At 43.0% G+C, this 26,922-nt stretch overlaps 1 protein-coding gene across 9 annotated transcripts in view; it reads left to right on the top strand.

Annotated features, from left to right (window-relative positions):
• Nucleotides 1-26,922, top strand: part of PIGM (phosphatidylinositol glycan anchor biosynthesis class M) — a 564,607-nt gene that overhangs the window by 101,679 nt on the left and 436,006 nt on the right. For 8 of the 9 annotated variants that reach the window (XM_040353413.1, XM_040353414.1, XM_040353415.1 and 5 more), the window contains one exon: nucleotides 2,406-2,649. The exons of the other annotated variant lie outside the window; for it this stretch is intronic. In XM_040353413.1, the coding sequence (XP_040209347.1) occupies nucleotides 2,467-2,649 (183 nt within the window). In that variant the 5' untranslated portion in view covers nucleotides 2,406-2,466. The remainder of the gene's footprint in view (nucleotides 1-2,405; nucleotides 2,650-26,922) is intronic. 9 annotated transcript variants of the gene reach the window in all.

The raw sequence follows: 26,922 nt of genomic DNA, 5'->3' as shown, positions 1-26,922 counted from the left end.
ATAAGTTTAATTTGGGTATGACCGCGCAATTTTCATTCAAAGTGCATCAGCGCTGAAAGCTAAAAATTGATCTGGGCAGGAGGGGGGTTTAAGTGCCCAGTAAGCAAGTGGTTAAAGGGGTAGCGTAACATTTTTTAATTTTTTTTGTATAATCAGTATTTATTTTTGAGACAACAAATAACAAGACCTACCCAACAGAGTATAAGGCACAAGACCATCGACCGCGCAGGGTCGTAGAGTGATTACAGTATAGTGATCATGTTGAGCAAAGACACATGTAGAGAGAAACATCACCACAGAAAACCGGTGGCAGAAAAACACAAAAAGAAAGAGGAAGAAAAAAAGGGGGGGCTGAGGTGAGCTGCCACCAGAACAACGTGTAGGGGGTATGCCCCCATGGTCCGCGGGGGGGGGGCAACGGCCTCCATCTAACCGACCCGCACCCCCATGCACACCAAGGCCACCAAAGCGTAATGCCACGCACCTAAACGGGACTACCAGCACCCCACTGAAGTTTGGGGCCTGTCCCGCGGGTCCTAGGGTCATGTGGGTTGACAGCCCTCAACAGGCGTTACACAATTAGCAACCATATGTGAACAAAACAAAACAAACACAGAGAAAACAAAAGGGGGGGAGGATAGAGCAGGGGGAAAGAAAGACAGAGGGGAAAGGGACACAAGTTCCAGGTTACCTGTATGTTGGAAAAGAGCATCTCCTAAGTCCGCACCGAGCACACCATGCCAAGACTTCAGCATCCGTAGACACCTACGGTTCACCAGCAGATTGTGTCGAAGCCCCCCACGCTCCAGGGCTTTAAGTGTGGGATCTGCTAACTCTAATAGAGCAACATCCAGACTCGAGGGCACATGAGCCGGGTCAGAAACATATTCAGACCAGGGCGCCCAAATGTTGCGAAAACGGTCCCCAGCTCCCTTACGGGTAGCCACCCAATCCTCAGCCTCCCGAACCGCGCTCACTCCGTTAGACCACTCTTCCCGAGTGGGAATCCTAGACGTCTTCCAATAAATTGGAATCAAGTGCTTCGCTACATTCAGAAAATGGGGTAGCACACTCTATTTGCCATCCCTCGGAAGTTTGCCACAGCTGGCGTTTCCATCATCCACCCAGGGCCCGAAAAAGCCTATATGTTCACCCGGGGGGGAACCAAAGGAAGCCACTTAATGGAGCCAAGGGAGACATAGGGGGGGGCCAACTTCAGCAGCGAATTGATCCGATCCCATACCAACAGTACCTGAACCGTCAGAGGGGGAAGTTGTCTTAGATAACCCCCTATGCTCCCGGGACAGCCAGGGCGCCTAGGCTAAATTCCTACCTGCCAGGCACTTCTCCAGCGAAACCCAAAGCTTCGAGTGAGTATGGAATCACCAGTTGAGTATCCTCTGAAGGGCTATGGCTCTATAGTACTGTCTGATGTCAGGGATTTTCAGGCCGCCACCCCGCTTCGGACGTCGCAACAGTCGCATAGCTATCCTGGGTTTACGAGCATTCCAAATAAAGTCAGACAGCAGTAACATATTTCTTTTTTAAGTAGAACTAAGGGCAAAACTTTTTTCCTATTTTAGATATATTAAGGGAAGGCACAATCTTTTGTCAGCTTTATTTTTGCAACAAAACTAAGGAGGCTGGAGGATCTCAGTTATGAGGATCAATTACAAACATTAAAGTAGTCTTCTTTGTAAAGAGACACTTAAGAAGGGATATACTAACAATATACAAATATCTTAATGGTGATTTCAACATTGAGAGGAAATTGTTCAGTCTCCGTTTACTCAAGAAGACACCTGGCCACTCAATGAAGTTGGATGAGAAGCGGTTCAACCATAGAGGGTTTTTTACTGTAAGGATATGGAACCCTCAATCCACAATCGGTGGTTTCAGTGGGACTAATGTGTCACTGATTTCAAAAACGTTTTAGATGGGAATTTTACTGAACACAAAATACAGGCATATGGGAAGCGGTAGACACACACACACACACACACACACTGCCTTAAATAAATGGACTGGAGTCTTTATTCAACCTTTCCAACTATGTATCTGTGTCCCATTAGGGGATATTTCCCTTTACATCTTGTCAAAAATAGCCAACACAGGAAGTGACAGAAAATTGCTCCAAAATTAGGGAATCCCTGTTTGTCACATGGGGCACCAGAACTAGTGTCCACATTGGAAGCTTTTTCCCCTATTGCTGTGCTGGGGACAAAGCAAAAGTTGGATTTTTTTTTTACTTTCAGATGCTTTACATAATATTACACTGTTGAAATATAGCACAGAGTTTCACTTAATATGCAAATATGTACTTTAGATTTTATGCTTGAACCTAACATAATTGTTCTTTGTAAATTAATATATATATATATTTTTTTTTTTTGTCCTGAAACCAGAGCTTTGGAAGAACACCCTAATCTATAGAGTTCACAGACTAATTTGCTCTAATCTTTGAAGATGGAGAAGATCGTAAAGTTTGCTCACCATTTGTTAAGGGAACAGCTGTGGATGTATTCAATTGCATTCATTGTCAGATTGGTCCTTGTGTTCTATGGAGTTTACCAAGACCATACAATGATCGTGAAATACACCGATATTGATTACCATGTTTTTACAGATGCTGCTCAATATGTCACTCAGGTAATTATTTGATTCATTTTATTGCTGCACTATAATGGTAACAATCTCCTCAACCATTTTATTTAATATTGTATTTACTAATCCTAGCATGGGTCTCCGGAGTCTGAGAAAAACTCAGACTTTTTGGAACAAACTCAAGCTGGGTACACGCTGTGAGTTTTTTTCGTTCAACCAGTGGCTGAATGTAAAAAAACCTCAGAGTTCTGCATCCACAAAAGCAATTTTAATGCAGGGATCTACCCAGCTTGCAGCTTGTATTATTGTATTCCACCAGTTTTTTTTTTCAGATGAGCCTGTGAGTTTAAGTTTGTATCTGTTTTGGGGCATTACTGTTGGTTTTGTGTTTTTCAAAACGGGTTTTCTTCTGGATGGAAGCCTTTCCATTTAATCACCTCCTCATGTCCTGCAGTCTAGAATTTCTCAACCATGTATTCCACATAGCTGAAGATGCTTTAGTTTTGGTATTGCATCCTAGAAGCAGATCCAACATGGCAAGTATTAACAAGGATACATGAGAGACTGAATTCTGTCTTGCCAAATAACCTTTTGCTGCCGTGTTGAACTCTACATAATAACCACCTGTGTTCTTAGCTATTACACCATAGGAAATCTAGTCTGTCCAGTACTGCATGGACTAGATAGTCAGGAACCATATCAGGTAGAAAGGATGGAATAAATCCAGATGTTTGCAAAAATGTGTGGCCCAATGCCAGGGTGGATTTGATTTAAATCAAGTCGATTAAATCACTAGTAAAAAGGCTTTATTTAAATCAACTTGATTTAAATCATAATTTTTAAAGGGTAACTGTCATCTCTGTTCTGCAGCGGCTCCTCCTCTGTCTCGCTGTTGAGCCACCGACAGTCCAATTTACTTTAATGGGAAGGCTGGTGATGCGGAAATGACACAACAAGGTGCTAACAGGCGCTGCCATAATGGATCTGAAATGACAGGTGCTCTTTAAATGTAAGGATTCATTCTTGCTGGTAGTTAGAATCTTTAATATTTGCAAACAAAATAAAGGTTTCCTATTTAGAATAATAAGCTGTCTGGTAAGTAAAACAGTGATATCAGAACCAATTCAATCATACGGTTTATAGTGTACTTAGATTTGCAAAACAATGAGATATTCCTAAAATTTAGGATTTTTTTTATGGTTACTGTAAAATTATGTGAATGCATTAATGCAGTGCATGTTATCTCAGCTTGCAGAGCTTGGATTCATTGAATGAGTTTACAAAAAATGTAAATATTGCAGAATATACAGCCTCATGCTACATAACTAAGCTCCATTTCATGCTGAATAAACTAAATTATTAATGTATCTTAACCACTTCCCACCCTTCCTCCACTCCTTCCTCCTTCTGAACGTCCATCAGAAGGAGGGGGATCTGGTCTCAGCCCGGCTCCCGGTGGGTGTGCTATGCGAGGTAAGCCTGCGCTTAGTCAGCCCACCCCCCTCCCACAAAAACCACCATACTTACACGCACTCGAAGCAGGGGATCCTTTGATGGGAGTATCTGAATTGTCTCTCCATGGCTTGTATATACAAGTCTTGATCCACATGTCTATTCTTAACAAGCGCTTCTGCGACACCCTTTTGCCCGGCTTTCATAGATGCAAGCCAAATGAAATATATTCATAATTACAATATTTTACAGCTATTCATGGAAATTTCACATAAAACCATAAGGCAACAGATGGCCCCTTGTGGCCAGTTGAGAATATGAGACTCGGCCACACCTAAAATAATGGTTTATGTGTAATCTCCTTTAATATTTGGAACTTTTGGCTTTGCCCTCTGAAATTAAATAAAACTCTTTGAGAAGAAAAAATAAAACTTTTAAACTTTCCATCTCTACAGTTCATATTTCTGGATCCCAGGATTGGTAGTCATCACTTGTGGATGTAATAAGTCCATAATACAAATCATAAGCTACAAAACACACACACACAAAAAAAAAAAACACAATGGGGAAGAAAAAAAAAAAAAACATGAGGATCCTTGTTCTCAACTGTCTAATAATAATAGTGCGAAAGTCAATAATGTCAATATGGTCATGTTGCCCTTGCATCTGGGACAGCCTTCCATGGTGATTCCAATTGGATACAGCATACAGTAATGGCCTTTGGACCAGCTTTCCTGGCTTTCTGAGATTACACTTGATTAATGTGGGCAAAGTTAGAGAAAGAAAACCATGAGTACTTTTAAGACCTATGCATTCAAATGAATGCTTATCTTGTCATTTTAAAGGGGTTTTCCACCCATTTTGTAAGTTTATTAAAAGTCAGCAGCTACAAAAAGTGTAGCTGCTGGCTTTTAATAAACCGACACTTACCTGCTCCACGGCTCCAGCGACGCGCCGGACGGGGCTCCGCTCCTCGCTCCCCCTCGCCGGCCGGCGTCTTCATGCTCAGTGTGGGCACCCGGCCGTGACAGCTTTCAGCTTCACGGCCGGGCACCCACTGCGAATGCGCGAGTGGTGCGGCCCGGCGAGGCACCGTCTGATTGGACAGGCGATCGCCGAGGACCTGTCACGTGTCCTGGGCGATCGCCTACAGCAACCCCTTCCTGTAGGTGATTAAGCTTAATCGCCTAGGCGATTAGGCTTAATCGTCTACCCGGAAGGAGGAAGTGGGACAGGAAGTCCCACTCCTCCTGAAGCCCCCACTCCCCCCCCAAAATAATTACTTGCCAAATGTGGCATGTAAGGGGGTGAGGAGTGGGATAAGCGGAAGTTCCAAATTTGGGTGGAACTCCGCTTTAAGTATTAAGGACCTTTTGATTAGAATTGTTATAGATATACTGTGACCTTATATGAGGCCTTTTCCCATTGACATGTGTAACAATTTAAATGGTGGCTGGTGCCAAACTTTTGTGAGAAAAAAAAATTGTTGGAACTTTGTCCCATCCCCAAAATGCTATAGGGAAGCTTTAATATTCTATATCAACATTTTTAACTGTTTTAAATGTTCTCCATATATTGTTCCCCCTACTCCCCTCCTTTTTTTTTTTTTTTTTTTTTTTTTTTTTTTTTTACCATAGCAAAGCCAAACTCAAGAATCACCAAAAAACATAGGTAATATAGGAAAGAAAGAAAAATAGTTTTCCTTAAAAAAAAAAAGAGAGAAAAAAAAACTACACCAAAAAAGTAAAAAAAACAAAAAGTAAACATAAAAAAATAAAATAATCAGATTTAATGCTGCCCCAACCTTTAAATTGTTGAAGAGCATCGAATCTGTATTTTGTTAAACAAAACAAAAAAAAATATTGAAACATTGCAGCTATACAAAAGGCAATGTCCTCTCTCGGTATTGATTAACATATTAATTGATTCTCAGTGAAAATCTATTTGCAAGTCCACCAGGCCACAGGAAGTTGTATCAGAGAGTGGCCAGACACTGTTTAATAAAACAGACCACAAACAACAACAACAAAAAAATTAATAATTTAGTTAGGCCTGACTAATTCCATTCCAGGATTTTCCTGTTTTAAGGTCCTCTGTGTTTTTAAAATAATTTGACTAGTCTTGGTCCATTCATCCGTCTTCCTAAAATACAAAACTCAAAACTATTAACACCTCACTGTACCTCTCTCAAGGTTTCTAATGGGCTAACTGGCAGTATATGCTTGGAACAGACTTCCAGCAGAGGTAATGAGTCCAACAGTAAGTACAGTGAAACATGTACCGACTCCCCCACATATCTGTACTCTAACAAACAAAAAGTTATAGGAAAACATGGTCGGGTTTGTAAGTACTTGCAGTCTAACATGTCAACATAAAACCTTTACACATATTAACAGCACATGCGTCAATTCAGAAAAAAAAAACTAAGACCTACTGAATCCATAAGATGCCATAAGGTAATGTATTATGTAGTTTCCATGTGTCAGAGTGAATGAAACTTCACTCTAACCACAGGAAAGGGAGGAAAAAAAAGAAAATTCCTACAATTTCTACAACTATAGGGGAAAAAAAAGTATAAATTTAAACTGGTAGTTTGGGTTATGGCACCGGCACAAAATAGAGAAATAAAAACAATAATAGTTGTTATAAAGTTCTAAGTCTGCTGCAGTTATAGTTATGCCCCACCAGGTGGTGCAATCGAGTGCAAATTATAAGTGTTCATACATATATCATGTACTACTGCGCTGACCTCAAAATACTTAAATCACCTATACAGTGTGATTGGACTTCAAGTACCAATCAAAAAACATAAACTCATAAAGTATGCAAATATTATCAACTTTAATGTGCAGTCTCTAAATTGTGGTATACTCATATCAGTGAGTCAATCTATAGTTACATAGTTAGTCAGGTTGAAAAAAGACACAAGTCCATCCAGTTCAACCACAAAAAACAAAATAAAAAAACACAGTAAAATCCCATACACCCAACTCCATACCCACAGTTGATCCAGAGGAAGGCAAAAAACCCCAGCGGAGCATGATCCAATTTGCTACAGCAGGGGAAAAAATTCCTTCCTGATCCCCCGAGAGGCAATCGGATTTACCCTGGATCAACTATACCTACAAATCTTAGTACTCAGTTATATTCTGTACATTTAGGAAATAATCCAGACCTTTCTTAAAGCAATCTACTGAGCTGGCCAGAACCACCTCTGGAGGGAGTCTGTTCCACATTTTCACAGCTCTTACTGTGAAAAAACCTTTCCGTATTTGGAGGTGAAATCTCTTTTCCTCTAGACGTAAAGAGTGCCCCCTTGTCCTCAGTGATGACCGTAAAGTGAATAACTCAACACCAAGTTCACTGTATGGACCTCTTATATATTTGTACATGTTGATCATATCCCCCCTTATTCTCCTCTTCTCAAGAGTGAATACATTTAGTTCCTCTAATCTTTCCTCATAGCTGAGCTCCTCCATGCCTCTTATCAGTTTGGTTGCTCTTCTCTGCACTTTCTCCAGTTCTCCTATATCCTTTTTGAGAACTGGTGCCCAAAACTGAACTGCATATTCCAGATGAGGTCTTACTAATGATTTGTACAGGGGCAAAATTATATCTCTGTCTCTGGAGTCCATACCTCTCTTAATACAAGAAAGGACTTTGCTCGCTTTGGAAACCGCAGCTTGGCATTGCATGCCATTATTGAGCTTATGATCAACTAAAACCCCCAGATCCTTCTCCACTACAGACCCCCCCAGTTGTACTCCCCCTAGTATGTATGATGCATGCATATTCTTAGCCCCCAAGTGCATAACTTTACATTTATCTACATTAAACCTCATCTGCCACTTAGTCGCCCAATCAGACAGAGCATTGAGGTCGGCTTGTAAATTGGAGACATCCTGTAAGGACGTTATTCCACTGCATAGCTTGGTGTCATCTGCAAAGACAGAAATGTTACTTTTGATCTCAGACCCAATATCATTTATAAATATATTGAAAAGTAAGGGTCCCAGCACTGAACCTTGGGGTACACCACTCATAACATTGGACCATTCAGAGTAAGAATCATTAACCACGACTCTCTGAATTCTGTCTTTCAGCCAGTTTTCTATCCATTTACAAACTGATATATCCAATCCTGTAGACCTTACCTTACACATGAGCCGTGTGTGCGGAACTGTATCGAACGCTTTTGCAAAATCCAAATATATCACGTCCACAGCCACGCCTCTGTCCAGGGTTTTACTTACCTCTTCATAAAAGGAAATCAGGTTTGTCTGACAACTTCTGTCTTTCATGAATCCATGTTGTCTGCTGCTTAAATAGTTTTTTTCCAGCAAGAACTCATCCATGTGGTCTTTTATTAAACGTTCCAGTATCTTCCCAACTATAGAAGTTAAACTAACAGGTCTATAGTTACTTGGTAAAGACTTTGTTCCCTTTTTAAATATGGGCACCACATTGGCCCTGCGCCAATCCAGTGGTACTATTCCTGTCTTTAATGAGTCCCTAAATATTAGATACAGTGGCTTTGAAATGACAGAGCTCAACTCACCTAGGATCCGTGGATGGATGCCATCAGGTCCAGGTGCTTTATCCACCTTTATTCTGTCTAAATATTTCTGGACCATATCACTTTTGAGCCATTGTGGATTTGGGGCTGTGTCACTCCCACCCCCATTTTGGACATGAGCTCCCCCATGCTCCATTGTATACACAGAGCTGAAGAAAACATTTAGTAAATTTGCCTTCTCTTTGTCCCCAGTCACCCACTCTAGATTATTTTGTAAGGGGCCTACATGCTCAGACTTCACCTTTTTACTATTAATATATTTAAAGAATTTTTTTGGGGTTTGTCCTACTATCTTTTGCAATCTGTCGTTCGTTTTGAATTTTTGCATCCTTGATTTCCTTTTTGCATATCCTGTTATATTCTTTGTAACATTTAAACAACACTAGTGTTCCTTCATTTTTATATTTTTTAAAAGCTACTTTCTTATTGTTTATAGCTTTTTTAACTTTGACCGTGAGCCACATAGGTTTTATTTTTAGCCTTTTAAACTTATTGCCCATGGGAACATACTTTGCAGTGAGGTTCCACACAGTTTTTTTGAAGAATTCCCATTTCTGTTCTGTGTTCATCTGTGCCAATAGTCCCTCCCAGTCCAAGTCATGGAGAGCAGCCCTCATCCTTGGAAAATTTGCTCTCTTAAAATTTAGTGTTTTAATATTTCCTGTATGTATTTCTTGCTTATAGTTAACATTAAATGAAATCATGTTATGATCACTGCTACCCAGGTGTTCCTTTATCTGAACATTAGTAATAAGCTCTGCATGGTTTGAAATTATCAGGTCCAACAGGGCATCATTCCTAGTTGGGGCCTCAATAAACTGCACCATAAAATTGTCCTGCAATAGGTTTTTAAATTTTTGTCCTTTAACTGTCCCAGAAGTGCCATTAATCCAGTCAATTTCTAGGTAGTTAAAATCCCCCATTATTATCACCGTCCCAGACCTTGCAGCCATTTCCATCTGTGCAAGGAGCTGAGTCTCCACCTCCTCATTAACATTGGGTGGTTTATAACAAACTCCAATGATTAATCTTGAACTACGCACATCTGTATGCAGTTCCACCCATAATGCTTCAGCCTCATCACACTCTCCATCAACCAGGTTCTCTTTCACGCTTGCTTTGAGGTCACTTCTCACATATCTTGTGGACCCCTATTGCGCAAACTCAATCAACATCAAAAGCGCCAATGCGTTGGCAATGAAAAAATATATATATGTGATACAATTAAAAATAATGAGAAATAAAGAAACAGAAAATTATGATAATCAAAAGTCCAGTGTGATCGTGCACTGATGCAATATTTCCAGAATATGCTTCCAGAAGTGAAGGAATCGTGCCTTGCCGTAAAATTCGTGACTTTTTCACCCTTATTTAAAGTGTCACCACCACCTCTTATTCTATTATGCGCTCACCAGATCCGAAAAGGTATACAGCATGTAATCATATGTTGATATACGTTCCCACTGCTGGTTCAGGACTCTTGCGCTCCAACTCCTCATGGGGTCTTTGAGCTCCCAAAAAAGAAAAACCCCATATGGTGCAGTACGTTTTTAAAAGGCCAATTATTTATAAAACATAAAAGAATTGTTCACTCACATGCTCGTGTGCCCAAGCCGGCACTAGCTTGTCCAGCGTTACTGCTTACTCCTTGGTGTGCGCTCCAAGCCTCAGCCGTTGTGCGTTTCAGCGGGCGGAAGTGCCTGTGCAATGCCGTGGAGGAGGTGTGAGTCGTGTGACGTGTTCACGGAAGAGTATTACCCATGAGCCTCGACGCGTTTCGCATGTACGCATGCGTCATCAGGAAACCCAGTATTGAGCTCATTACAAACGAGAGGAAAAAAAAAAAAAAAACAATAATCAAATAAACAAACAGTACAAAGCATGCGCATTAATGTGATCACACTTATTGATGGCCATAAGACAAAAAATCTTGTTTACACATGGACCGTTCATACACATCTATTCCATCACTCAGACACACACATTCGTTTTGATTGAATCCCCTAGATTTTGGATAGAGCTTCATAGAGGTCATTTGCAAATGAATTGCTAGGCGTTTCTGGCCACTGGGAGAATGCAAAGGGACACATAATAATAATAATAATAAAAAAAAAACATGGAATACTATACTTTTAACTTTTGTCAGGCGCGTATTTACGCATATGTACAGTACAGACCAAAAGTTTGGACACACTTTCTCAATCAAAGAGTTTTCTTTATTTTCATGACTATGAAAATTGTAGATTCACACTGAAGGCATCAAAACTATGAATTAACACATGTGGAATTATACATAACAAAAAAGTGTGAAACAACTGAAAATATATTTCATATTCTAGGTTCTTCAAAGTAGCCACCTTTTGCAGCAGACACATCTCTAGAACTGTTAAGAGGAGACTGTGTGAATCAGACCTTCATCTGCTAGGAAACCACTGCTAAAGAAAGGCAACAAGCAGAAGAGACTTGTTTGGGCTAAAGAACACAAGGAATGGACATTAGACCAGTGGAAATCTGTGCTTTGGTCTGATTAGTCCAAACTTGAGATCTTTGGTTCCAACCCTGTGTCTTTGTGCGACGCAGAAAAGGTGAACGGATGGACTCTACATGCCTGGTTCCCACCGTGAAGCATGGAGGAGGAGGTGTGATGGTGTGGGGGTGCTTTGCTGGTGACACTGTTGGGGATTTAATCAAAATTGAAGGCATACTGAACCAGCATGGCTACCACAGCATCTTGCAGCGGCATTCTATTTCATCCGGTTTGCGTTTAGTTGGACCATCATTTATTTTTCAACAGGACAATGACCCCAAACACACCTCCAGGCTGTGTAAGGGCTATTTGACCAAGAAGGAGAGTGATGGGGTGCTGCGCCAGGTGACTACCTCTTGAAGCTCATCAAGAGAATGCCAAGAGTGTGCCAAGCAGTAATCAAAGCAAAAGGTGGCTACTTTGATGAACCTAGAATATGAAATATATATTCAGTGTGAATCTACAATTTTCATAGTCATGAAAATAAAGAAAACTCTTTGAATGAGAAGGTGTGTCCAAACTTTTGGTCTGTACTGTACATATTTCAGGAACTCCCTTACCCTGAAAAAAGATAACTTGTAGCAAAACAGTTATTACTTTTATCCTATTTTTTTTTCTTTAACTTATTTAAAGCAAACAATACAACATTCTTACGTGTACATTGGTAAATGGTCAATGACCTTCCCACTTTGATCTAGTGAAACTACATGCCCTAGACCTCTAAAACATAACTTCTATCTTGCATTTCATCCCCGTTTTTTGGGGAATTGTTTTGGTTCCCGAAGAACAAATTTACTCCCATTTTTCAAATTCCAGGAGTCGATAACGTATTAGAATTCTTTCACGAACTCATCCCGTTCCTGTTTCATTTGCCTAATCTCATACTGTAAAGCCTCATTTTCGGCCTTAATAGTTGAGGAAGGGATGTATGAATTTGTATTTTCGTATTTTCTAGGCTTTTCACCCCAGTGAGGTGAGTGTACTTCCACGTCACGCCTCTTTGTTGTATACTGATTTGGTTTTAATACCTTTTCACCAGAAGACAAACAAAACTGGGAAATGTGGCCGAATAAACCACACGTGAAGCATTTTATCTTCTATAAAGTATTAAAGCCTCTCTTAACAACTGGTGTGGTTTTAGGCTCAGAATATTAAATGGCTAAAACCTGATTAACAACTTTTGCTGTACGAGAAATAGGGGCCCTTTCAAAAAAGCTCCCCCCTTTCAATGAGTTGATGGAACTAACACATACTCCAGGTGGTTGCAAACTGGTTGCATTGCAATCTATGATATGTGTAGATTGCCCACGCTGCCCTGGGCTGGAAGATGCAGACAATTGTTCACATTTACTGTCTGCAGCCTTCAGCCCCTGTATCAGCTGATCAACCTCTCCATGCTTGTTTTGGTTGTGTATTGTTGGCTGCTGGTGGCTAGCATTCATATTTGTCATAGAAACTCTTATGCCCTGTACACACCATCGGTTCGTCTGATGAAAACGGACCGATGGACTGTTTTCATCGGACGAACCGATTGTGTGTGGGCCGCATCTTTTTTTTTTCCCACCGGTGAAAAAAAATAGAACCTGTTTTAAATTTTTCCTTTGGTTAAAAAACCGATAGAAAAAAAAACATTGTCTGTGGGGAAATCCATCGGTCAAAAATCCACGCATGCTCAGAATCAAGTCGACGCATGCTCGGAAGCATTGAACTTCATTTTTCTCAGCACGTCGTCGTGTTTTACGTCACCGCGTTGGACACTATCAGATTTTTAACAGATGGTGTGTAGGCAAGACTGATGAAAGTCAGCTTCCTCGGATATCTGATGAAAACATCCATCGGTCCGTTTTCATTCAGACAAACCGATCGTGTGTACAGGGCATTAGAGTACTGATATTACTTTTGGCTATTTCTAGACCTTCCTTGAGAGAAATGGTCTGCAATAATAACGACCTATAATTGTTAGCTAACCAAAAGGCCACAAAAATTAGTGCAGTCTTACCCTCACATTTGCTGTATTTTCTCTCTGTAAGTTGTATATTTACATACTCTTGTGCATGGTGCCATGGGCTTTTGGATTCCTCCATTTTTTTTATTATCTCAGCGCGCCTTTTTACTTTAGCAATCCTGGCCATCAATTTCTACATGATGTCCAAGTTCAGTGATGATCCAATAATACACAGAACAGACTTGACTCAGTAGTCTAGCACTTGGAATATGAACCAGAGTGGAGATACAAGCCTTAAAATAACACTACTATCTTCACAGAATGAAGTATATAACCAAAAACAAAAGTGCTGAGATCCGCACCCAATAAACAATAGGTATCCCTCTAGGTAGACAATAGAAATGTAAACACAGCCATGTTAACACCAATATCTGCTACACCCAATTCAGTTAAGAAAAAAAAAAAAACGAATCTTCCACCAACTTAGATTATTAAATAATTGGTAATTGGTAGGGTTTATCCTTAAAAAAAATAAAATAATTCAAGGTATAAAATACAGTATGCTAAATGCACCTTATTTTACACTAATAATAATCTTTCTCAGATATTAGCTTCAGTAGTAAAACTTCCACAGTTTTGTACTTTACCGGACACCAATGAGAATATTACTGCTTGTAAATTCCCACCGTAAAAAAAACAAAAAAAAAAACAACAAAATCTTTTGTAGGTTATTTGCAATGTCCTAAATATTTTCAATGTTAGTGGATATACAATTTAAATAAAAACAAAAACTTGTTTTAACCTTTTCAGCAACACAACCAAGACCACTTTTTTTCAGTGTCTTTCTAATAAAAATTTACTCACCATCAAGCAAACTCAAACCCTGGTTAGGCCTTGTACCTCCATCCGATGAGAACGGACTGAAGGACCGTTTCATTGGTTAACCGATGAAGCTGACTGATGGTCTGATGTGCCTACACACCATCAGTTAAAAAACCGATCGAGTTTTACAATGCCTCATGACATGTGTAGTTCCGCAACAGCTGTAGGGCCGTAGTTTGAGGATCCCTGCCCTAGAGAATAAAACATGCTCGTGCTGAGGAGCTTCTCTAGCGGGAGATGGACGGCAGGCTGTGCGGTACCATTTTTTTCTTGGGGTGGTGAGTCCTCTGGGTGGATCCCTTGTTCTCTGCGGCAGCTAGGAGGGTGAACAGTGTACTTGGCCTTAGTCCCTGTGTCACTGGAGGCCTTTGTTGTCAGGGTGGCAGTGTCAGGCGGGAACTCGGAGGGTAAAAAACGCCCCCTTCCCCCGCCATCTTCCGGGGACAATTCTGATTCAGAATCGTGTCCGGCTACAGCTCCTGGGCCGGATTCTGATGTGTCAGAGGGTGTGGACCGTGGCCGTTCGGATAGTGAGGATGACTCCGGGTCCAGTTCAGCACGCGAGAGGTCCCTGGTGATTGATCTTATCACTGCGGTACAAGATACACTGATGATGGAGGATTCTGCAGAAGCCGGGGAGGCGTCGGTCCCTTTTGGGTTCCGCAAGCCGGTCCGCACTGCCATGGTGTTTCCTTGTGTTTCTTATCTTGATAAGCTCTTATACAAGGATTGGGAAAAACTACAGAAGGTTTTTTCTGCCCCAAAAAAATTGGCGGTCTGGTACCCCTTTGAGGAGAGTTTCCTGAAGAAATGGACCTCTCCTCCGGTAGTGGACCCCCTGGTGTCCAGACTTAACAAGGTAACCACGATTCCAGTGGAAGGGGCCCCTGCTTTCAAGGACCCTGCGGACAAGAAGGCTGAGGCAATCACCCGCTACCTATACACGGTGGTGGGCTCGGCAGTGCGTCCAGCGGTGGCTGGGGTTCTGGTGTCTCAAACTCTGACTGAGTGGGCTAAGATACTGCTTCAGGGGTTAAAGGCTTGTCAGGCACCTCCGGATGAGGTGGCCTTGGCCGACCAGCTAGTGCAGGGCCTCAAGTTTGTCTGCAAGTCTGACCTGGATACTATTCCTTTGCTGTCCAGGGCCTTGGTCTATGCGGTGGTGTTGCGCCACTTGATCTGGCTAAAGTGTTGGTCGGTGGACCAATCTTCCGAGAAGGCCCTGATAGATTTGCCTTTTAAGGGCGACAGACTTTTTGGTGCTTCTCTTGATGATATTTATCAAGAATGCCACAGGAGGTAAGAGCACGCTGCTCCCGCAATCCAAAAAGAGTCAGGAGCCACACCGTAGGCAAGGCCCCTCCTTCACCACGCATAAGCATTTTTTTCATCCACCCAGTGTTGCGGGTAAACGCTCCCTGGCCGACAAAGCGCCTGCTGAGGGTCAGAAACGACCCTGGTTTTCTCAAACCTAACAAGCCTGCGGCGAATCTTCAGTCCGCATTAAGGTCTGCCCCCACCCATCTCTCAGGTGGGGGGACAACTTCACGAATTTGCGACTCGGTGGTCGTCTCTGATCTCCGACCGGTGGGTTTGCAAGGTGGTTTCTCTCTCGTCCACCGAGCAGATTTTTCCCTCCAGCTTCAGCCGGCGCGTCTGGAAGCCCTGCTTGGGGCAGTTCAGGATCTGCTGGCATGTGGGGTGATCATACCTGTTCCGGCACAGGAATGGTTTCAGGGGTTTTACTCAAACGTATTCGTAGTGCCAAAGAAGGACGGGGTCCGTCCTATCCTAGATCTCAAAGCCCTCAATTGCTTTGTAAGAGATTCAGGATGGAGTCAATTCGCTCTGTTGTCGCGGCTCTCCATCCGGCAGACTTTCTAGCAGCATCCTTGGACATCAAGGATGCCTATTTGCATGTCCCCATCTGCACCAGATATCAGAGATTTCTGCGGTTTTCGGTTGGGGAGGATCACTATCAGTTTGTGGCTCTCCCCTTCAGCTTGGCTTCGGCACCAAGGGTGTTTACCAAGGTGCTGGCTCCGATTTTGGCCCTTCTAAGACAGTGTGGCATCGCTATCGTGGGCTACTTGGACGACTTGCTTCTGAGGGCCACTTCAAGCTCAGAATTAGAGGAGGGCTTGTCTATAGCCTGTTGAACACCCACAAGTCAGTCTTGGCCCCAAATCAACGCTTGGAATACCTGGGGTTGATTCTGGATTCTTAAGTGGCGAGGGTGTTTCTCCCGGTGGACAAACTGCAGACTCTTCGGACGGTGGTGCAGCGGCTGACTTCCCAAAGCTGGTCGTCACTTTGTTTTTGCATGCGGGTCCTGGGTCTCATGGTAGATTCCTTTTGAGGTGGTGCTGTATGCTCAATCTCACACTCGAGTGCTGCAGAAGGAGATTCTGCTCAGATGGGACAAGAGTCCTTTGTCCCTGGATCATCAAATCCGAGTGAGCCACCGGGTCAGGTCCTCCCTGGTGTGGTGGCTGACATCACCGGCTCTTCTGTCTGGGAAGTTGTTCCCCCCCCCCCTTTTTACTGGACGGTGATCATGAGGGACGCCAGTCTTACTGGCTGGGGGGTCCAGGCGGCCTAGGGTCGCTGGACTCCGGAGGAATCCCACCTGCCGATCAATGTCCTGGAACTCTGGGCGATCAAGCTTTGCCTCTTCGTGTGGTCTCAGACTGCAGGGGAACCCGGTCAGGATACAGTCAGACAATGCCACAACGGTGGTGTATGTCAATCATCAAGGAGAAACAAGAAGCACTGCGGCAGCTTCAGAGGTCACTCACAACCTGAGGTGGGAAGAACGGAGCGCGCCGGCTCTGTTGGCCATATACATTCCGGGCGTGGAAAACTGTCGTCAGTTGCTGGAGCAGGGAGAATGGTCTCAACACCCGGATGTGTTTCACCTCCTCTGCCAGAGATGGGGCACGCCAGACGTGGATATCATGGCGTCTCGTCTCAATTGGAAGGTATTGAGGTTCCTTGCCAGATCAAGGGACCCATGGGCAGACACGACAGACGCGTTGGTGGCACCGTGGGGCCGGTATCTGCTGCTTTATGCCTTCCCTCTAAAACTTCTTCCACATCTGCTTCGCAGGGTGGAGGTCCAAGGGATCCCAATGATCCTAGTGGCTCCTGATTGGCCTCGGCGTCCCTGGTACGTGGACCTAGTGCGTTTGGTGGTGGATGTTCCCTGGCGTCTACCGCTGCGAGAGGACCTTCTGTCGCAAGGTCCCATACTTCATCCTGCTTTACAGTCGCTGGTTTTAACAGCCTGGCTGTTGAAAGCCAGGTGTTGAAGGACCGAGGCCTGTCGGATTCAGTGATTTCTACCATGTTGAGGGCTCGTAATCGGCTTCCAGGAAGATTTACCATCGCACGTGGAAGGCTTACATCTCTCTGTGTGATGGGATGGTGTCCATGTACCTATTTGGTTTCCAGGGTCCTGTTGTTCTTACAGCATGGGGTGGACCAAAAGCTTGCTTTGAGTACGATTTAAGGGGTAGATTTCTGCCTTGGCTGTCTTTTTTTCAGAGACCCTTGGCGGCTCATTCACTAGTGAGTATGTTTGTGCAGGGGGTTCGGCATTTGGCCCCTCCGGTCCATCCTCCTCTTCCTCCGTGGGACCTGAACCTGGTCCTCTCGGCGTTTCAGAAGCCTCCGTTTGAGAAAATTAGGGCGAGTCCCTTGCTGACATTGTCTCAGAAGGTGGTCTTCTTGGTGGCTATTACGTTTGTCAGACATGTTTCTGAGATGGCGGCCTTGTCCTGCCGTGTCCGTCCATGAACGAAAGAGAAAATAGGGTTTTTGTACTGATCGTAAAATCCTTTTCTCTGAGTTCATGGACGGACACAGCACCCACCCCTCCTTTTTATGTTTGTACTACTTTTTGACGAACTGAGCTGCATGGTGCAGGGAGAGGGGTTGTGAAAGATGTTACGCTGATTAAATAGATACCTAACAACATGTTGCGCTTCAAAATTGAACACGTCAGTGGAATAGCGCCAAACTTCAGTACTTAAAAATCCCCATAGGTAACGTTTTAAATTAATTTTTCCGGGATACATGTTTTGAATTTAGTCTAGTGCTAGAAGTACTGCTCTCTCCTGTTCGCAGCGATACCTCACGTGTGGTTTGAACATTGTTTACATATGTGGGCGCGACTTGTGTATGCGTTTGCTTCTGCGAGCAAACACACGTGGACAGGGGTGCTTTTTTTTATTTATTTATTGTTAATTTTACTTTTATTTTTCTAGTTTGATGCTTTCTTTTTTACATGTTTAAAAAAAAAAAAAAAGTATCACTTTTATTTATGTTTCAAGGAATGTAAACATCCCTTGTAATAGGAATAGTGCATGACAGGTCCTATTTACTGTGGTCTTAGAAGCCTGACATAAAAAAGAAGAAAAAAAAAAATCCTGGCTTCCCAGCTGAGGTGGCGACATTTTTTTTGAAATGCAGAGGCCGGGCGTGATGTCATAACGCTAAGATTGTTCTTATGATGAATGGAATTGCCTGCTAAAAAATAAGGCATCTGAATGATACCTGTAGATATCACCACTCAAACCAGACGTCATATGACGTTGGGCGGGTGGGAAGCAGTTAAACAAGTAATCTAAGTGGGGAAGTGTGGGGCCCAACACAGGATCGTGTATTTTTTTGGAGCAATTTGTTAACTTGAAAATGCTGAACAGGAAAGTCCTTAACTTTGTTAATCAGTAAAGTTCAACCAAGGCAATTTGGTGAATAGTATTATCAATAGAAGACCCATCATATCATTTTTCAACAAACCTCTCTCGTAAAAAACTTGCTTGGCTGTAATAGTCATTTAAATGAGAACATTTACATCTTATTCTGGTATATTGTCCTTTAGGGATATTTTTCAGCCATGTAGGGTGATGACAGCTGTTAAAAGGAATGTAACCGTTTTTATCTGTTGCTTTAACCACTTGCCCACCGAGGACGTCATATGACGTCCTCGACTTTGTGCAGTGATATCTGAATAATTTTAAAAGTTCTACTAGGAAAATGCTCTGTAATGAAGAAATGTCTGTGGCCTCATTTAACCGCTTGCCGACCAGCCGCCCTCATTATACTGCGTCAGGTCAGCTCATTCCCACGGACCATCGTAGCTGTACGTCGAACCCTTTAAGCGGGATAGTGGGCGGCGCGCATGCCTTCTGCACAGTGAGGGTGCCGATGCTCATGACCGGCAGTCGAGATGACCGCTGGCCACGAGCAAAAAACAGCTCTGAGAGGAGAGGAGATGCAGACCGTGAGTTCCTACAAGCTGGGAACCACGATCTGCAATCTCCTATAGTGAGTCCCATCCCCCTTTAGTTAGAACACACATTAGAGAACACAGTTGATGGTGCCCTAGTATTAACCCCTTCCATGCCAGTGACATTTACACAGTAATCAGTGCATTTTTATAGCACTAATCACTGTATAAATACCAATGGTCCCAAAAATGTGTCAAAAGTGTCCGATATGTCCGCCATAACTTGTAAAAAATGTATAATAAAAATGCCATAAATATTCCCTATTTTGTAGACGCTATAACTTTTGCGCAAACCAATATACACTTTTTGCGATTTTTTATTTTTTTTATTTTGTATTACCAAAAATATGTAGTAGAATACGTTTTGGCCTAAACTGAGGGGAAAAAAATTGCCCCAATTTTTGGTTTAGAAAAAGCTGTTTATTACAGCAAAAAGTACAAAACATTGGGGGTTATTTACGAAAGACAAATCCACTTTGCACTACAAGTGCACTGCAAGTGCAGTCGCTGTAGATCTGAGGGGGACATGCAAGAAAAATAATCAGTGTTGCTGCTGTGGCGAGGTCATCTCTCTTCAATATTCCATGCTTAGCATGGCGCTGGGAGGAGCACGGGGAGTTTTGCTCATTATTTATACCCACTTGGGAGTCTTGTTCACACTCTGGCTTTATCCTCACACATGCACATCATGTGTCAGAGCACATTTCTGTGCAATGTCACAAGGTAACTATCCCTGCGATTTCCTCCATCACACACCTTTTTGTTTCCCCCCACCTTTCCCCTCTTTGGAAAACTGCATGATCTTCATGCAATTTTTTTTTTTTTTTACTTTTCTCTTTTGGGATATGTTTTCTTTCATTTTTGTATTCACTGCACTTTTTACTTTTCCAGATAACAATGAGTGTTGGTTTCTTATCCATGATTATATATGGGAGGAGCCCAAGGAGTGCCGGGTGTTGCTTATACCCCCACTGGGAGTCTTGTTCACACTCTGGCTTTTCTCCTTACACATGCACTTCATGTCTCTGTGCAATGTCACCTTACACATGCACATCATGTCTCTGTGCAATGTCTCCAGGTAACTATCCCTGTGATTTCCTCTACCACTGTCAGGAAAGGCTGGCACATGTCAGTGTGTGCTTGCGAGTGCCTATGTGCATAGTTGCCAGCGCCAGGTGGGCTATTTAAACTCAAATGTTTCACCAAAGCTCTGCTTTCTGATCTACAGCGTTCCTGAACATTACCTATTGTCTGACCTGATCTTGTGATTACCCGGCTTGGACTGTGACTAGGGGTGCAACGGTTCGTCACCGATCCGTGATCCAAACGGGTCACCCCGTTCGGATCGGCACACCACGCGATCCGCGGAGCGCTCCGGAGCCTCGGCCGTAGGAAAGTCCCCGGCTTCGGCCTAGCTCCGGAGCGGCAGCTATCTTGCTCCACCCTGTGTGCTTGCCAGAGCCCAGTGCACAGCGTGACACGCCTCCCCGCCTCAGCGCGCTCACTACAGAGACCCGGGACTGCAGACATGTGGAGACAGCATCTGTGAGCTCTGCACCTGCAGGTAGGAGATCCGTTGCACCTGAAAATAGAAAGGCAGAGGGAGATGAGGGGCCAGAGGTATTTGTGGAGAGGCCCCCTAACAGCTGCATCTGTAATGGGAGGACATGCAACATTTAAAACAAGAGGAGAGCTGGTATGTAATATTCAAAGAATACTGAATTTGCTGTCTGTACACCAGAGGAGGGGGTGACACCAGAGTGGAGGGGGGGGTTGACACCAGAGTAATGCTAGTGGTTAGGGGGCAAGTGGACATCTTTTATTACACCCAACAGAGTTTTAGATTCAGTTATTTTCATCACAAAACGGAGCTTATACGCTTAAATACAGTATTTGTAAATCCGACAGACTGTTTAAATGTTACATTTAATGTAAAAATCAGAGGTGTTCTGTCACATTAGCAATAAACAGTCCGTCGGATTTCCAAACACTGTTTTTAAGCACATAAGCTCCGTTTTGTGTTGAGAATAACTGTGAAATCTAAAACTCTGGTGGGTGTAACAAGATTTGTCTTTTTTTTAAATTTATTTTTTTGCTGATCCAAAAATGATCCGATCCGTGACTCCTGATCCGAGGATCGATCCGATCCGTGAGTTTTTTGATCCGTTGCACCCCTACCTGTGACTACCTCTGCCCTCCGCCTGTATCTGACCCCGGCTTGTCTACGACCTTGCACCTGCCTTATCCTCTGATCCATCCGTGCCTGCCTGTTACCGACTCGGCTTGTCCAGTGACTCTGTTCCTGTCTCCTGCACCTGTTCCTGTACTGTCTGTCTTGTGTTTGACCCGGCTTGCCTGACCTTCCTGGGCACAAGTTCCTGGAGCAACCTACCTGTTTCCAGTGTGTGACTCCTGATACAAGCCTGTTCCTGTCTCCTGCCAAGTCTGCTGATCCAGCTACAGCATCCTCTGGAACCTCCAGATCTACCTGCCAGCTGTTGATCCTGCCAGGCACTCGTGCTACCTTGTACTCCTGCGCCTCCTGTTCACTCCATCAGGAGCCGCGAGTCGGGGACATAAGAGAGGCCTCCCTCTGCATACCAGGCTCAGCTATTAGGTATGTGACAATCACCAAGACTGCACACCTCTGTTTTTCTTCATCCTTAATCTTTTGGGGTATTGCATGATTTTCATGCCATTTTTTTCCACTTTTTATTTTCTTTTTTCTTTATGTGATATAGTTACATAGTTAGTCAGGTTGAAAAAAGACACAAGTCCATCCAGTCCAACCACAAAAAAATAAACAAACAAAATAAAAACACAGTACAATCCCATACACCCAACTCCATACCCACAGTTGATCCAGAGGAAGGCAAACAACCCCAGCAGAGCATGATCCAATTTGCTACAGCAGGGGAAAAAATTCCTTCCTGATCCCCCGAGAGGCAACCGGATTTACCCTGGATCAACTTTACCTACAAATCTTAGTACTCAATTATTTTATGTACATTTAGGAAAGTATCCAGACCTTTCTTAAAGCAATCTACTGAGCTGGCCAGAACCACCTCTGGAGGGAGTCTGTTCCACATTTTCACAGCTCTTACTGTGAAGAAACCTTTCTGTATTTGGAGATGAAATCTCTTTTCCTCTAGACGTAAAGAGTGCCCCCTTGTCCTCAGTGTTGACCATAAATTTGTACATGTGGATCATATCCCCCCCTTATTCTCCTCTTCTCAAGAGTGAATACATTTAGTTCTTCTAATCTTTCCTCATAGCTGAGCTCCTCCATGCCTCTTATCAGTTTGGTTGCCCTTCTCTGCACTTTCTCCAGTTCCCCGATATCATTTTTGAGAACTGGTGCCCAAAACTGGACTGCATATTCCAGATGAGTGTATAAAAAAGCTTCTGCGCTACTAAGTGAATAAAGTCTTCCAAAAACAAAAGTATAAATAATTGCAGCAACAACTACGCAGTGTATACACAACAACAATAGTAAATCAATAATTAATAAGGTTATTGCGCAAAATATACATCAACAAATAATCGTGTTAATAAATGTGAAAAGGTGAAAAATTAGAAGGTGATGTAGGTGACCAAAAATTTGATAAAATGAACGTTCGCTAAAATAAACAGTGCAGATAGTCCATAAGTGAAAATGCAGTAAATACTGCTGAAGAAAAAAGATATCCACTAATCCCAAGGAAGAATGGAAAACTCCACCAAAGACACCGGTCTGGTCTCCCAGAGTGCTCACCTCAAAGGATAAAGTCAGCAATAAACTATGTCCACCACACACTGGCTTCCTCTATATCTCCTGGTTCACAAAACAGAAGAGCTCCAGATGAGGTCTTACTAATGATTTGTACAAGGGCAAAATTGTATCTCTATCTCTGGAGTCCATACCTCTCTTAATACAAGAAAGGACTTTGCTCGCTTTGGAAACAGCAGCTTGGCGGCGAAGGGATATGATTCCCTTCACTTTGTATCTACTGCACTTTTCACTTTTTTCAGGCAATAATGGGTGTTGCTTTATAGTTCATGAATACTGTATGTATTGAAACATTGGGGACCATTAGCTCTCATTGTACAGTTGTGGCCAAAAGTTTTGAGAATGACACAAATATTAGTTTTCACAAAGTTTGCTGCTAAACTGCTTTTAGATCTTTGTTTCAGTTGTTTCTGTGATGTAGTGAAATATAATTACACGCACTTCATACGTTTCAAAGGCTTTTTTCGACAATTACATGACATTTATGCAAAGAGTTAGTATTTGCAGTGTTGGCCCTTCTTTTTCAGGACCTCTGCAATTCGACTGGGCATGCTCTCAATCAACTTCTGGGCCAATTCCTGACTGATAGCAACCCTTTCTTTCATAATCACTTCTTGGAGTTTGTCAGAATTAGTGGGTTTTTGTTTGTCCACCCGCCTTTTGAGGATTGACCACAAGTTCTCAATGGGATTAAGATCTGGGGAGTTTCCAGGCATGGACCCAAAATGTCAACGTTTTGGTCCCCGAGCCACTTAGTTATCACTTTTGCCTTATGGCACGGTGCTCCATCGTGCTGGAAAACGCATTGTTCTTCACCAAACTGTTTTTTGGTTTGTTGGAATAAGTTGCTGTTGGAGGGTGTTTTGGTACCATTTTTTATTCATGGCTGTGTTTTTGGGCAAAATTGTGAGTGAGCCCACTCCCTTGGATGAGAAGCAACCCCACACATGAATGGTCTCAGGATGCTTTACTGTTGGCATGACACAGGACTGATGGTAGCACTCACCTTTTCTTCTCCGGACAAGCCTTTTTCCTGATGCCCCAAACAATAGGAAAGAGGCTTCATCGGAGAATATGACTTTGCCCCAGTCCTCAGCAGCCCATTCACCATATTTTCTGCAGAAGATCAATCTGTCCCTGATGTTTTTTTTGGAGAGAAGTGGCTTCTTCGCTGCCCTTCTTGACACCAGGCCATCTTCCAAAAGTCTTCGCCTCACTGTGCGTGCAGATGCGCTCACTCCTGCCTGCTGCCATTCCTGAGCAAGCTCTGCACTGGTGGCACTCCGATCCCGCAGCTGAATCCTCTTTAGGAGACGGTCCTGGCGCTTGCTGGACTTTCTTGGGCACCCTGAAGCCTTCTTCACAAATGCAGTGGAAATTTATTTTATGGGATTAAGTTAATTTTCATGGCAAAGAGGAACTTTGCAATTAATTGCAATTCGTCTGATCACTCTTCATAACATTCTGGAGTATATGCAATTTCCCATCTCAAAAACTGAGGCAGCAGACTTTGTGAAAATTAGTATTTGTGTCATTGTCAAAACTTTTGGCCATGGCTGTAGATGCATTTGACAGTGATTCACTGGGCTACCATGCCCTAAAATATAAAAAGGCAAATAAGTTTGTAACATAAAGGTTTCCCACGCAGGGGTTCTTCTCCAGCAAATACACATAACGGAAAATACTAGCCCACCTGGCTCTCTTTAGCAGTGTGGTGGCAAAATAGGTTGTATGCAGAGCACACCGCCATTCTGCCTGTGCCAATAAGCACACACTTCATCTAATTGAAATAATCCATCTTTAAGCTAAAAATGGTCACTCACCATTCATTCATTCAAGTCAAGACACTTCACCCAACTCTTGTGTTCTCGTCTCAGCTCCCCAGCATGACTGGGTTGCCTACGCCCCCATAGGGTCCTTTTATTATAACAAAAGCTCTCACAAACTCCAGATGATTGGCCACAGCATGTGACCTCCTCCATGGGAAGTGAGCTCACAGGGTGGGGCTCCACACAGCAAATGCCCATATATGGATTTGACATCACAGGATGTGACAATATGATAACCCTTATAACAGGGATATTTAGATGCATACAATATAATACCAATACAAAACAACAGCAGCATAATACAACAATAATACAATAACCAATGAACACAGTTCCTGATGAGGGAGGGGGAGCTTATCTGCAGGTGTATGCTCACGCCATCAAACAATGTTGATCAGGCACTTATAGACGACGAAAGCACACATCAGCTAAACCGACAATGCATTTGCAGAGTGGGCCGACATCCCCACTCCGCAAACGCCCTTCTCCAAATCAGGAAGTTTATCTCAGCCCCAGTCAGCTCTTTAGAGCGGGTTGCGGAAGTACTAACACTAATACATATTAAATGCATCTTCATAAAATTTCCACAACAGCTCCTCCCTTTTTGTCATATGCTCCCACTTGTCCCTCGAATCTTGATAGTCTTCTTACACCTGGAAATGACTCAGTCCTTACACTCCATTCGAGTCCATAAAAAGGAAAACACGCTTTGACATGTATACTCTGTTCTTCAGGTGCATGACTTATAAGGACACAACATGGTGAGCTGTAGTAATCGCCGATTGGTCTGGGATCCTCTACGTCTTGTACGTGGGTCCGGCTTTGGGGCGTCTCATCAAGGAAAATTAGGTCATCTGCTCGGGCTCTGGTCACGTGTCTAATCAGGCAACAGGAACACTCATCACGACATGATTTTATATATTCCTACTTCCGTTAACCACGATCCGCTGTAAAATAAAAAATAAATCCCCTCAGATTCACAGACCCTTAAAAGGATTCCAAACCTTCACTTAGCTATAGCTCTGGCTTTGCCTTGCAGGGATCTAAACCTTATCCATATGGGCCTGAACTCTGTCACCAGTATCCCTGATCCAGGTATAACAATCTTTACTTGTAAATTCCCAGAAACCCCCTTGGACTGTGGAAACTTCCTTGTAGATTCAGCAGTTACATGAAAAATCCCATCCTCAATGGATGAGAATTGTTCAATTGTATCATAAGCTCAAGCCCCCCCTTGTATATGTAGGAAACCATGCCCAGACCTGGTCGGGGTTGGTGAACAATTCCCTTCTAGCTGTCCCTGCCATTCTTAATTTCTCTCACGCCATCAGATCCTTGCGATCGGCCTAAACATAAGATGCTGGGACAAGTTTCACCAGCACGCTTGAACCTCTTGCATTGGGGGAATTACCGTAAACCATGTGAAGTTCATGTTACAGTGACCGCACCCTTCCCATCACCTGAGGAAGGAAGAAATGCGTGGTGCAGGGAAAAAAAAGAAACGATGAAATAGCCTATGATACTTTTACCTCCTTAGACTCGTGTATTTATCCATGTGTACAGCTGTCTACATACAGTGGGGATCTAAAGATGGAAAAATCTCCAAAAGGCATCAAAGTACAGATTTGACATTCTTATAATATGTCAAAAAAAGTTAGATTTTATTTCCATCATTTACACTTTCATAATTACAGAAAACAAAAAAATGGCGTCTGCAAAAGTTTGGGCACCCTGCAGAGTTAATATCTTGTACTGCCCCATTTTGGCAAGTATCACAGCTTGTAAACGCTTTTTGTAGCCAGCCAAGAGTCTTTCAATTCTTGTTTGAGGTATCTTTGCCCATTCTTCCTTACAAAAGTCTTCCAGTTCTTTGAGATTTCTGGGCTGTCTGTCACGCACTGCTCTTTTAAGGTCTAGCCCATAGATTTTCAATTATGTTGAGGTCAGGAGATTGTGAAGGCCATGGCAAAACTTTCAAGTTTACGCCTCTTGATGTAATCCCCTGTGGATTTTGAGGTGTGTTTAGGATCATTATCCATTTGTAG

This window comes from Rana temporaria, chromosome 5 (assembly GCF_905171775.1).
Source record: "Rana temporaria chromosome 5, aRanTem1.1, whole genome shotgun sequence".
NCBI classification, from domain to species: Eukaryota; Metazoa; Chordata; class Amphibia; order Anura; family Ranidae; genus Rana; species Rana temporaria.
Note: the sequence above shows the minus strand (reverse complement) of the source record. Positions and strands in the feature narration are given on the sequence as shown.